Raw genomic sequence first — 14,632 nt, forward strand, 5'->3', positions numbered from 1 at the left:
GGATCATACCCACACCCACACTGATTGGAAGGATGTCTATCTGAGACATTTGGAAAACCTCCACAGGGTCCACTGTCCATCGTTCATTGTCCCTTGTTACAGGTAGGCGTGATAGCCCGTCAGCATTTCCGTGCTGGGTGGTGTTCTTGTATTCAATGCTGTAGTTAAACCCTGCAAGGAAGAGCGCATAACGTTGTAGGCGAGCAACTGTCATTGCTGGTATCCCTTTCTTTGGATGGAAAATCGAAGTCAGAGGTTCATGGTCCGTTACAAGTGTGAAATGGCGACCAAAGAGGTATAGGTGGAACTTCTTAACTCCCCACACTAGTGCCAATGCTTCCTTATCAATCTGAGAATATTTCTTCTCTGTTTTACTGAGGGTGCGAGATGCAAACGCGATGGGTCTCTCGGAGCCGTCATCCATAATGTGTGACAAGACAGCTCCAATGCCAACTGGTGATGCGTCACAGGCTAGTCTTAAGGGTCGTCCGGGATCATAGTGGGTGAGGACCATGTCTGACGCGATGAGCTCCTTCACTTTTATGAAAGCTTCCTCACAGTCTGTGGTCCACTTCCATTGTTTACCTTGTTCTAAGAGCTGATTCAGGGGTTTAAGGTGGTGGCTAGGTTGGGCAGGAACTTGTGGTAGTAGTTGACTAGTCCCAAAAATGAACGAACTTGTTGTACATTCTCTGGCCTTGGGGCATTGACAACTGCATCAACTTTCTCTTGTGTTTTGTGTAATCCATCCTTGTCTACTTCATGGCCACAGTAGGTTACTTTCTTTTGGAAGAACTCGCACTTTTCCCGGTTTGCTCGTAGACCATGTTCTTATTTCACTGTAATCTTCGGTGGCCTCATGGTTAGTGTGCTCGACACCGGATCGAGTGGTCTGGGTTCGGGGCCTGGCCGGGGACATTGTGTTGTGTTCTTGGGCAAGACACTTTACTCTCACGGTGCCTCTCTCCACCCAGGTGTATAAATGGGTACCGGCGTAATGCTGGGGGTAACCCTGCGATGGACTAGCATCCCATCCAGGGGGGAGTATAAATGCTCCTAGTCGCTTCATGCTACAGAAACCGGAGATAAGCGCCGGCCTGATGAGCCTTCTGGCTCGTAAGCAGAGACTTTACTTTTTTTTTTAATCTTCAAGGAGCCTCTCTAATCTTTTCTGAGTTTCCTGTGTCGGCTGTATGTGTGCAATGGAACAGATGAGCTTCCCGGCAAGTTGGATTTGATGCAGCCAATCTCTCCCAAACAGAGCGGGACCGTGCGTGTTTACGACATACAATGTCAAGTCCTTGGCTTGGTTGTTGTGTTCCACGCGAACATCAAGTTTGCCCTCGGGTGTAAGCCTTTCTCCTGAGTATGTCTTCAGAATGGCTTCTGTCTTTACGAGGGGTGTTTTTGGGAACAATTCCTTGTATTTCTGAAAGGGTAGTGTGGATATCGCTGAACCTGTATCTAGCTCCATCTTTAGGTTCTGTCCATTCACCTTTGGTTCCACCCAGATAACATTATCGATTGTCTGTCTGACGTTATTGACTTCTAAAGATCCTATTAAGCTGTCATCATCCAGCTCTTTGTCCACCCCCAAAGAGTGTAATTTTTGGTTCACTTTCTTCGGTTTTTCCCGATCGGTGGTCTGCTGATTCCTTCCTGAACGGCAAACTCGTTGGATGTGTCCTACTTTCCCGCACTTACGGCAGTTCGCATTCTTAAAATGGCACTCTTCTGATGAATGTAAATTGGATCCACATCGGTAACAACGTCGTTTAGACCATACCTCATCTCTCGCATTCTCCACTTTCCCTTTTTCCTTGCTCAGTTTGTGTATTTCTGACTCATTCTTCCCTTGTAACTCAAGTGAGTCTTTTGCCGCTGCTTCCATCGATAAGGCAATTTGTGTCGCCTTGGTTAATGTCAAATCACGCTCGGAAAGTAGTCGCTTCTGGATAAGTGCGTTGTTTAGTCCGCACACCATTCTATCCCTCAGCGAGTCATCTAAATTTGTGCCGAATTCACAGTGAAGGGAGAGTGTCTTTAATTCAGCTAGGTAGGCACTTACGGTTTCACCTTCGAGCTGATGGCGTTTGTGAAAACGGAACCTCTCTGCGATAAGTAGTGGTTTGGGGCACAGATGTTGTTGTAGGGTAGCAACAATCGCGTCGAAGGTCAAGGAAGATGGTTTTTCTGGTGCACACAAACTGCGTAATAATATATATGTTTTGTTCCCCATAAGGCTAAGTATCACCACTGTGTGTTTTTCTTTCTTGATTTCGTTAGCGATGAAATACTGTTCCACTCGCTCTACGTACGCATCCCAATTGTCCGTAGTTTGGTCGAAAGCTTCGATCTTTCCAATTGACATCATTATCGTATGATGTTCACTAGTTTCTTCTCACTGTGTAAAATCCTCGTCGCCAATCTGTTGTGTCTCACGACAGAGAATGGAATCGTTCTCTAACGCAACAGTCAAGTAGTTTTATTAAACATGGCGATCTCTCAAATACTGCTGAAAAGGCACATGGCATGCGTGCGCATGTAAAAAGGTAACACCGCTGAATAACTGTTGTGACATAGCAGTTTCAATCCAGGTTTAACATAATAGAGCTGTAGTTATTCAAGTCAAGCATTGGAGGGATATAACCTTAAAGCTGAGTGTTTATTTTTAATTTGTTTAGGGCTGCTTTTTGCTCTGAATTGCAGTTTTTGGTATGTCTTAAGATTATTTTCATTTCGAATCTACTAAGGTTGCAAGATGCCTGGATGGCCTATGTCAGAAGAACAGAAACGAAAGAAGAGAGAAAGAGAACGAGAACGACAAAACGGTACACCAGTAATAGCTTAAAGTTGGTGGAAGAAGTTACTCCACAAATTCTTTTCTTGGACACTAAACCGTGTGTTACTTCTAGGGACGAGTTATTTCAAGTGGATGCACTACAAAAAGAAGTCACTTAATTTAAGAGAAAACACTACTAAATTTGCGTCAGATAGGTAAGGACCACCTTCCTTAAAACAGGGTAAACTAGACAACCTTATTTTAAGAAACTGCTGTCTTGAATTAAGGGACTATTTGTTAATAATATAAGTACCTGTTTTTCTTAAAACAAGGTACACTAAAATCCTTATATTAAGAAAATGCAATCTAAAATCAAGAACTTGTTGTTCAACTATTAAGGGGCCATATCTCTTAAATCAAAACATTCTGATATCCCTATTTTTGGATGAACACTCTTCAATCAAGACACTGTCCCTTACTTTTTTAAGGAACCACCTCCCACAAAGCAAGAGCCAACTCTTCAACTTTAAGGAGCCATCTTCCTTAAAACATAACAATTTGATACGCTTGTTGTAAGATACCAAAACTCTTCCTTCGAGACCTTGTTTGTCAACGTTTTATCACAGTAAAAGCCTTTCTTCAATATGGCTATTATTCCAGGCTTATAATAACCCCATTTAAAGAAATACATATGTAACAACAACTTATTATACATGGAAAATGATGGAAGCACAGATCAAAAAAGATAAAAAACTTTGCTCTTTAATTTTCTGAGAAAGTCGTGCAATCTAAAACTGAGGAATTCAAGACTAATTAACTCTAAAAATACAAACAACACTCGTCAAACAGTAAATTAATTCCCTTAATTCAAGAACAATATTACATTTCCTTTGGTTTAAGAGCAAAAGTTGAATACATATTATTATTAAGAGCAAAAGTTTGATACATATTATTAGGAAAACCAACATTTGTAAAACGTTAACACATTTCAATCCTGTCGCTCCCTTTGAGGTAATTAAACCTTACAAAGGTAAATTGAAATCAACAGGTATGATTGAAGTAAATACCTCCAAAAACTGAACATTTCTCTAGTTAAATTTTAACAGAAACAGAGCATTACAGCAACCCAGGAACCAAAAATATTTCAAAGACACATTTTAAGTCTGTTTTACAACATTTCATTTCAGTTTTTGGTTGGTTTCTATGTACTTTCAGACCCCAGTTAAGTATACCAATTCCAGAATAGGAACACCTCTTTTACCTTGCTACCTTGCTAGTTTATTGTACTGAGAAAATATTTCAAAAAAGGTAAACGTGTTGTATTTTTTCAAGATGTACTAGCAAATGACACTGCAAAAAACTCTTACTAAAACATTCAAGTAAGCGAGAAGTTCTGACACTAAAACCTGTTTTATGGGCCACACCAAGACAAAGGGTGACAAAAAAGTGTTGCCTTCCCCTGAGCCTACTGCATACACCCTCAAATTCAAACGTTTTCTTTTTTTGTATCTTTATTCCACTGTTATAAAATTGTAAATGTGTGAGTGAAAGAGAGTTTTATTGTGTATATTGTGTTTTGAACTATCAAGAGTTAAGAATGCTAATTCAAAGGCCAAAACACAAACTGATAATTTGAGCTTGCATACACAAGGCACATATGTGTTCAAATGCAAAAAAACGACCTATAAACCCAAATGATAAAAGGATCAATGACATAGCTCTACTTGATGACTTAAGCATCTATATTCATCCAATGCTCGTCGGACTCTAATTCATGCATCATTCTTCAACATTTCTTTTCGACGCTCAACAAAGGTCAATTTTAAGAGCTCCAAGACAGTTTTAGTGTTCCATTTTCCTTTTGCAAGCTCTGCTTTAAGTTTGCTTTTGTTTCTCTCAATGGTGACTGCATCATCCACTTCCATTCCAAGTCCTGCCAGTGAAAAGTGATAGCAATTGGCAAAATAAAAATAAAAACTCACTGACACTGAATTTGTTTAAAAACCTCTCCTACAAAGTAATAAGGGGGGTCTGCTATTTTGTATTTCCTTTGCGATAATCTGCCTTTTATACTATGTAATCCACTGCACTATGTTTTCCACTTTACATCCCATCTCAACTTGTCCTTGCTATGAAAGGTTTGTGTGAAATGTTTGTACTTGCAATGTCAATCACAGAGAATAGACAACCGTGATCAAGAATTACCTTGCAAACAACACAATGTATATATTTTAGTCATGTTAGTCACATATGACTGAAGGTGCTAAATATAAATAGTTACCACTGCTTTCTTCGTTAGAGCTCACACTTGACATGTCCTCAGAATTAACTTCTGAATGCCCACTGTTCATGTTTTCAAGGAGTAAATTAAAACTAATTACCTTTAAGACAAAGAAAGGAACACCAGCCCGAAAAATATTACCACCTTCTCTTTGCCAACTCTGGCGGGAAAACCAACGGAATGTGATATAGGAGTCACATGATCTATCGTCTCCAGGTCTTCTCGTCTTGTTTATCCTGCAGGCCGTGCTGTCGCGTTTTTTAGAAATGTAGGCTGTTTTCTGGCGTTTTTATTTGCCTTTTGTTAAGTGAATTACTCACTCATTTCTATTTACAGCATAAAAATAAAGAACATTTTCACATTAAATGTGGAATTCAGGGTTGTAAAAATGAATACAGGCTCTACAAGCAGATGTGACCTTCAATCGATCAAGTTTAGCCTTTATATTAGCAGGTCCCGTAATGTAAGTTTGCTATTCTCAAATTAAGAATAAGGCTCTTGAATTAAACCAGCTATTTGTAGCTTAAGGGACCCATTTTTTCAAATAAGAAGCACCTTCTTAATTCAAGAGTTACAATAGGGAGATATGTCCTTAAAATAAGTTCGCTTTTCCTACAACAACCTTAAATTGGAATTTTCATCCTAAAATCAAGTTCTATGCCTTAATATAAGTATTTATGTTTCAAAATAAGAAGCATATTCTTAAATCAAGGGTAGTCATACTACTTATTTAAAGAGTTAGTTACTAAAAGTAAGCAACTTCTTTTTGTAGTGTGCGTATTTCTAAAACGTGGTTTAGTCTTTTTTTCCCTTGTTCAGGAATGAAACTCGAACTTTTATTGTTAACTGGAATTGAATAACAATCATCTGGTTTTTTTTTGGACAGAAATAATCGATCTGTTGCTGGTTTGTTTGGCCTTAAAATGCGTGTGAACAAGAAGTTTTTTTACTCAGCTTGCCTAACTGTTTTTCGATGTGCCTCGACAGTGACAAGAATTGTGCACTTATGTTCTTAAAATGTAATCGCAATGAGTTCTCGTAAACGTATAAGGAGAAACATGACCAGCTTGGGTTTTCAGAAGTTTGTTTTTTACAGGTAATTTGTTGGAGATCTTGTTTGAAGTTTGTCCTTTCTAGCCGATTCTGGTTCTAAGCCAAGCTGGCGTGTTTCAATGAAATACATCGAATTGTAAATGATCTCGTTTCCAGAGATAAAGTGGAATAAATGAACTACATCAATAAAGCTCCTTTTTTGACCTGGAACCGACAAAGACGTTCTGTCACATCACGAGCTATAGTACGTCTGTGATTTATAATTTTAGCGTGATTCCTATTCACTGGCGTTTGACAGTCGACTCTGAAATGGCTTTTTTCCGTTCGCTTGCTGAGGATTTGCTTGTTTTCTTTTAAAACTCCTGTGATTCAAGAAAAATTAATTGCCTAACTGGTGAATTCGACAGTAGATTTCGCTGGAAAAACCGATATCACACTCGTCCCTTCGTGATTCATGCGATCAGTCGGTTTTTCAGGTGAAATTAACTGTGGAATTCACTAGTTAGGCAGCGAATATAATGTTACATAATTAAGCAATTTCCAGGAAAACCAAAAGGCGGACAGTTCCAAAGCTTTTTATTTTCACTAATCCTACAGCCAGTAAAAGTAAACAAGCCGGGAGCTCCGCTTTTAGGCTTGGCTAAATCTATATATTAGGAAATTAAAATGCATCATTTGTAAAAGAAGGATACAAAACAAAATAGGAGCCTGTAATACGTATGTGTAAAAAACCGCTGAAAATGGTGAATGATCGAGGGAGTAGATTGTGGTTCAACCGCATCACATTTTTGCCCCATATCTCCTAAATGAAACAAAATTCATGACGAGAAACAAAATATTTTTGTATCGCTTCATGTATTTCAGCAAAAGTTTCCGCATAGTGCCGATTACTTACCCTTTTATTTTAACGGTGAAAGCTGGTCGCAAATTGGCAACTCCTCCAGATATCACAAAGGGAAAAAATTCAGTCGGAAATGCGACTGTATTGGTCGCAATTTCGAGTCCTGATTTACCTTAAGCATGTAAATCCATTGGACGGGCCTAATTATTAGTTCTATAAATTGTTTAAATTTGTGTAATTTCCGCATAATCAATGCATGGTTACGCATAATATGGCCAAAAATTCCGCATTATCTTTAATTTTCTCTGCATCCTATCAGAAGCCCTGTAATAGACTATGATTAACCAATGAACTAATGAGAACAAGAATATTATTTTTCTCATTATTTATGCTGTTTTTCAAGGATTCTTGACCCATCTTTAGCAAACATATTTATAACCTTGCAATGATGAGAAGTCAACAATGATGACCACTTAATCACCTGTACATTATTGTCAGTGACTTAAGCTACCTTAAGTCTGACTTAAGCTAAGTTTTCTCTCTGATAATGTTCTTTATTAAACTTTTCTTATTAAACAGCTGGCACTGGACTCACAAAATGCAGTAGAAAAGATTGCAGTCCTTTTTGCTGGCACAACTTCAAGGAGTGCCACAAATTGGTTTGTCGCCAAGAAAGAGCAAGATCTCATGAGACACTTCATAGAGGTCTTCATACAACCCAGAGGGATGCTGCTTGAGTTGGGCAGTTCACAGGCTCAAGCTACTTGGATTCCTGCTTATTTTTCTCCTGCTTGCAGTCTTTGATTTTCCTCAACGTGTTATTACAGTAATGCACAATTTACAGTGATCCAGTCCACAACTTCAGGTAGTCAATAGAATGATATGCATCTCTCTAATTCTTCTGTAGGTGATTCCCTGGTTTTGCATTGCACAACCATACAGCGCATAGTTTCTTGCATCAGTTGGGCGCACAGTAGTGCGGGCACATTGATAAATAGCGGATTTTCATTGACGCCAAGCTTAATCCACCAAGGAATGGCTATTTTGTTCTGAATGAGTTGTTGAGAGTGTTGTCTTCGTGAAATAGTAAAAAAATAAGCAAAAATCTATGGCCAGTTTTGGAAAAAACTGTATGGAAGCCACTCTATGGACCAGACACTCTAATTAAATCTATTTTGGGCTGATAAGTACTCCCAAAGCCATTGAAATATTTTTTTCAGGTACATAAGTGAATTAACCATAGAATGACACCACGCTCTGCTTACATCATGGATTGCTTTTATAAAATAGAGCTTTACTTGTCCAACATCGACAAACAAGATCCAGTCAGTGTATTCAACATGGAGATCACAAAACTGAGCAATGCAAGATCATCAGCGTCAGGCACTGATGCGGAGTGAAACTTTGCTGTTTATTCTTTTTTCTTTAAGTGGTGAACCAAAGATCATGCAGACATAATTCCTAAAACTTTTTCAGACATGTTTAATGTCTAGCATTTGCCTTGAAACATTTGCCGAGATTTCGTTTCGTTAATTATAAATTACCTAGAAAAGTATTGAGTGGAAACCTTAACATTTAAGAACATTTCCTCCATAACAAGTTCCCCACGTTCTTTCATTGTGTATTTTACATGGAAATTTCTATCTATTAGACACCTTGTGGCAAAGAATACCTGGAACTATTTTATCTAGGCAACAGGGATGTACATGGAAATTTCCAGACACATCTTGTGGCAGAGAATGTCTGAAACTACTTTGTCTTGGCAACTGGGGTGTACATGGAAATTTCCATAGATACCTTGTGGCCAAGAATATCTGAAATTATTTCGTCTAAGCAACTGGGATGTACATGGAAATTTCCATACACATCTTGTGGCAGAGAATATCTGAAACTACTTTGTCTTGGGAACTGGGATTGAACACACACTCTGTGCGTAATAAGACAATGGAGGTTAAGGATTTTGTGGTAGATTTTAATGTAAATATTCTAGCTCTTACAGAGACTTGGCTGAGACTACACAATATGGATGATGTTGAGAGTGGAACACTATGTCCAACTGGTTATAGATTCGTACGTGTTCGCAGGAAACAAGGAAGAGGAGGTGGTGTTGGTATGTTATTTAAGGATGTGCTGAACATCAACACTTCATTAACAGTCGATTATGATACATTTGAAATCATGGATGTTTGTCTATGGAGCCTATATACTGTCAGGATCTAAGTCATCTATCGTCCACCTGATAATTCCTCTCGCAATCGATTCTTTGAGGAATTCTCACATCTACTTGAATCTGCAACTGTGGAGTCTTCTGATCGAGTCCTAATTACTGGTGACTTTAACTTGCATATGGATTGTCAAAATGATGTAAATGCCAAACGTTTTACTGATATCTTGGAATCCTTTGACCTTGAACGTGTCTGTGCTGGGACTCACTGCAATGGCCATACTCTTGACTTACTTAAAACAAGTCTGATGATAACATGCTCAATAATATCAAAGTCTATGATCCTAACATCTCTGATCATTCGGCTGTAATGTGTGATGTCTCCATAAGGAAGCCCCAGTTTAGGAAGGAAGTTATCTTCTATCGGAACCTTCGGTCTCTTGATATGGAGTCTTTTCTTAGTGATGTTGCTGACTGCCCTCTCGTTATTGATCCTTCTGGCGATCTTGATCATCTAGTTCAACATTATGACACCTTATTAAGATCAGTAATAGACGAGCATGCTCCTGTCAAGCGCCGAGTTGTTACTATTGGGCCTGCTGCTCCATGGTACACTAATGAGGTATCTGTAGAGAAGCGTAAGTGACGACGCCCAGAAAGAAAATGGCGAAGAACCCGGCTGCAGGCTAATCGACAAGAATATACTCGTCAGTGCTGTGTTGTAAATAATTTAATCAAGTCGCTGAAATCCTCTTACTACACTACCATCATTACTGAAAACTCAACTGATCAACGGGTTTTGTTTAATACAGTAAAAAAACTACTACAAAAGCAATCAACTGCATGGTATCCATCTTTTTGTAGTGATGCACTAGCTAATTCATTTGTTGAATATTTCATTGACAAGATTGATCGCATCCATGCCACACTGATAGACAAGAATTCTGCGCAAGGTAATGATGCTAATGATGTGACTCTTGGTAACCACGTGGAATGCAACTCTGTGTTCTCACACTTTATTAATGTCAGTTATGATAACATCAAGGGACTTGCATTGAGATCTATCAATAAATCCTGTGTACTTGATCCTCTGCCTGCAGTGGTAATGAAGGAATGTTTCAATTTACTAACACCCATGTTGACTAACATAGTGAATACATCTTTATCTACTGGAGTTATGCCTGATGTCCTAAAGATTGCAGCTGTGACACCGACTTTAAAGAAATATAATGCTGATTTCACTAAATATGAAAATATGTATTAGTAATGCCATGATTAATTTGCTTAAAATAGACACAAAGAATATTCTAGACCACATAGTTAAAACCTATTTAAGAACCGTTGTTGTTAGCATTTGTTGTTAGTATTTGTTGTTGGAGATTTTAGTAGTTCCGGAAATTCGTTCAGTTCAGATCAAGTTCAATTTAATCCAGATCAAGTTCAAGTGTAAGGTTCAACGCTTCCACGAGATCCAATAAAACTCTGCTAAACATTGGTAGCAGAGCGAGGTTCAACAAGATGAGTGGCTTACGATATCAGAAGAACAAGTTGCGGAGTTTTATTTACGACATGAGAGATGAACTCATCAGTGGAATTGAGGACAAAAGTATTGACGAAAAGAAAGTGAAGCTGTTATACAACAAGATGTTAGATGCGTTCCAGGAGTTAAGAGAAATTTGTAATGATCTACATGAACAGTGGGAAGTGTACAAAGAAGTTGATAAACAAGCAAGATTGCAAGGTGAATTTACTCAAGTGAGTTCTCTTGTTCAGGAAACAACTCAATTGGTCATTGAATATGAGGAAGTCCTTCGAAATGTACAAGCACGTCAGCATGCACGTCACTATGAGGATGAACCGAGGATCTCGAAAGAAAAAAAGCCCTCTCAAACTGGTTTGGATCAACAAATAGAAAAATTGATTTCACAGTTCGAGAATTCCATAGCAGATATTGGACAACAACAGAAGGATATTTACCAGAAGCTCACAACTACTAAGGGTTATTCCCCTGAAATGTTAATTCAGTTGAGTCAAACAGAGCCCTTACCTAAACAATCTGGAGGGATGATCCCAAACATCGACAGAAAAACACAGCCAGCCTTTGCTCAAGGGAGAAGCTCGGAAGAATTCAAGAGTTCAACTCCAAAGGTATCCACTGCTGCCAATATCGAGCCTGTTCCTTTAACGTTGGTGAGTGCAGAACAAGGAGCCCGTCAAACAAGTTCAGGTTTAAATGATGCAGATCCATTCAAAGGTCTAACAAGATTACAATACCAAAGTTCAAGGGAGAGAAGCGATCATTTGAGGCATGGTATGCTGGGTTCTATCAGATAATAGGGAGACACAACAAGGTAACACCCGAGCAAAAACTGCTGAGATTGTACAGTTGTCTTGAGGGAGAGGCGCTGTGCACTATTCAAAATCTGGGTTATTCTGCTGCTGCATATGATGTAGCTATAGCAAGACTAGTGCGAAAGTATGGCGGAAAGAGAAGAGAACTCACAATGAGGCTAGAAGAACTGGACAAGTTTCGTGGAGTACGTGAGGGAAATGCAAATGACCTTGAACATTTTGCAGAGTTATTAGATACACTCATTGTGAAGTTATGTGATGCTGGACAAGAGGGTGAATAAAGGGCAGGTTCACTGTATGTCTCACTCCACCGAAAGCTAAATGAGCAGTCGATAGTGAAGTACCGGGATTGGTTAAGGGAGAAACATTTGGAGGGCAACGTTAAAAACTTGCATGACTTTGTCAATGATGAAGCTGAAAGCTGGATGCTTGCATTAGAGACAGTCAAAGGATTGGGACAACAGAAGACAAGAGCCCTCTCTGGAGGCCGTACATTGGCAGTCTCCCAAGTGTTAGTTAAGAATAAAAACGTTCCTGAAAGATGTAAGCTCTGCTCAAAGGAGCATGATCTGTGGCAGTGTAGCCAATTTAAAGCCTTACCAGTGGAAAAAAGGTGGGACAAAGCAAGAGAATTACATGTTTGTTTCTGCTGCATATCAAGCTATCATAGAAGTACAACCTGCAGGAGAAGCAGGTCTTGTTCAATTGATGGATGTCGTTCCAACCCCCATCACTTGCTACACAACCAAGCTCACAAGAGAGTTGCCATGGGCGTCTCAAAAAATCAGAACACCATGGAAGTACCAAAATCTGAAATAGTCCGTAACGACAGTTCCGCCCTCACAAGTAATTCCATGGAAGGGGAGCCTGGAGCAGAAACATTTGTGGCTTCGCTCTCTAAAAGCACAGAATATCTCCCATTGAGGACTTTCCCAGTCATTCTGAAGAATGGAAGTAAGTCAATGCGCATTAATGCTTTGCTGGATGATGGAAGTACTAGAACTTATGTAAATGAGGATGTTGCAGATTGCCTAGGGTTGGAAGGTGAGCCAGTTTCATTGAATGTCCGACTCCTGAATGACACTACAGCCCAGCTTAGAAGTCGATCAGTTAAATTTGAGCTAGAGAGCTGCGATGGTCGTGTGAAAAAAGAGGTTGCAGCCCAGACAACAAAACGCGTTACTAAACGGCTTAACGGCCTCTTTCCAGCAGTCAGGAAAAATTCCCAACTCCAACGAGCTGTTAATTATGTTGGTGATCACCGAAATAAGTGATTCACTACAGGACTTCAGTAAGTGCGTGGGTATGGGATCGAGGCAACAGAAAGTTGATCTAGAGTTTGCAATGAGCACATGCACCTCGTCCTCGGCTAAAAGCTCAAAGGCTTCAATGCGAGTCGGAGGAATTGTAGAGTCACTATTTACATCACTGTCATCCAGGACATAACTCTGATCATTCGGAATATAACCTTGGTCAAGCTCTTCGTGCAATTGGCTGATTTTTGCACAAAATACTTCCCAATGTCATTTGCAAGTGCTTATTTGTCCGTATAGTCTGAGAAGCATAACGATTTTGTTTCCTCTAGAAGGTTTTTCACAGCACGAAATAACTTGCCTTGGTTTTCAGAATTCTGGCTGATAAAATCGGTGAGAAAAGCTGATTTTGCTTCTTTCAGCAAATGTGTGACATGGTTTTTGTGTAGTTTGAATGAAACAAGATCAGCAACAGACCTGGTAGTTCTCCATTTCCTTTCGGCACATCTGCGCGCTGTCTTAACCTCACGGATTTCCTCCGAGTACCAAGGTACTTGCGGTCTAACTGTGACAGTTTTGGTTTTTAGCGGCGCATGACGATCGAGTAATCTAGCAAGCGTGGTGTTAGAACAGTCTACCAGTTTCACAGGCTGAGGTGGTGGGTCCTGGCACAATCTTGAAGCAGATGAATCCTCCATAAATGCTGTTATGTCAATAGCCTTCGTTTTCCTAAAAGATACCTTTTTTCTCGACAGTTGAGGTACCGAAATATTTATAGTGAAAAGTGCTAAACAGTGGTCAGAAAAATAGGTACCAGGTCGGACATCTTGTATAAGATCAGAATTCAAAGTCCTGGATATCATCAAATCCAAAGTGTTCCCAGAGGTATGAGTAGGAAAGTCAATATGCTGGTGTAAGCCCATCGATGACAGTAGATCTAAAAATTGAGCTGATTCCTTGATGAATGTCTCAGACTGTACTTCGCTACTAGATGTACTAGCAGATTTGTCAGCTGTCTGGTCAACTCGTGAAGATGACTTCTTGTGCAGAAATTGATTGATAGCGCCTTCTCCTGAACCTTTTGCTGCTTTCTTGTCCTTGCACTTCTTTACAGGCTTACTCACAGCCTGTTTTCTTTGGAGCAAGGTCAGCTCTTCTTGATACTTCCTTTTCTTTGTTCTTAGGTCATCCATTTCTTTTGAAACATCAAGGGCCTTACTGTAGTTATTCGCATTAGCGCATTTTTCTCTTTGTTTTAGGGCATAGCTTAACTGCAAGTCACCCTCCTTTAAATCCTCTTGCAGCTGTGAAACTCTCCTGTTTCTAATATCTTGGCTAACATGCTCTCTTAACGGTGTGTCACGAGATGGTCCAAATGCTTTGGATCCTTCCTTGTTCAGTTTCAGCCGTGCCTGCCTCTGCAGTTCTAGTTTATCACATCGCAGGGAGGGGTCGTGCATGGCAAGAGTGAAGGTGGCGTCATTCATGGCTTTGCGGTAACTATAAAGCTTGTCATCGGGCTTAAGCTGATATATTTGAGACAGCTTTTGTACTTGCTGAGGGTCAACTGTGGTGGTTTCTCTGTTTTTGGTATCAGATGTTACCTAAAACATTTTTTGTAGGAAGAAGGGCAAAATCTAAATTAAATTGATAATATCAATTCGTTTGGCACATTTGCGTAAAAGTGATATATATATATACTTTGTGATCTTTGATCTAGTAAAAATGTAAACCTCTGGTTGGTAATTCAATTACAATGTATATCAACATAAGTGAATGCACACGCGTTATTACTTTGTTCCCTGCATGATTGCATTTTCATCCTGCTACTAAGGAAATATTTCTAATGGGTGTAATTGTCAAGGAGTGGTACCCATATAACTGTTATCACTCACCACAGCTGGTC

At 39.5% G+C, this 14,632-nt stretch overlaps 1 protein-coding gene and 1 pseudogene across 1 annotated transcript; both read right to left on the bottom strand.

The window, feature by feature from the left end:
• Window positions 1-1,141: 1,141 nt before the first annotated feature.
• Window positions 1,142-2,374, bottom strand: LOC138005423 (uncharacterized). Its single transcript, XM_068851654.1, has one exon. The coding sequence runs from the start codon at window positions 2,372-2,374 to the stop codon at window positions 1,142-1,144; it is 1,233 nt and encodes a 410-aa protein (XP_068707755.1).
• Window positions 2,375-12,594: 10,220 nt separating this feature from the next.
• On the bottom strand, window positions 12,595-14,213 carry LOC138005424 (uncharacterized; annotated as a pseudogene).
• Between the last annotated feature and the right edge of the window lie 419 nt (window positions 14,214-14,632).

This window comes from Montipora foliosa, chromosome 6 (assembly GCF_036669935.1).
Source record: "Montipora foliosa isolate CH-2021 chromosome 6, ASM3666993v2, whole genome shotgun sequence".
In the NCBI taxonomy this organism is placed as follows: Eukaryota; Metazoa; Cnidaria; class Anthozoa; order Scleractinia; family Acroporidae; genus Montipora; species Montipora foliosa.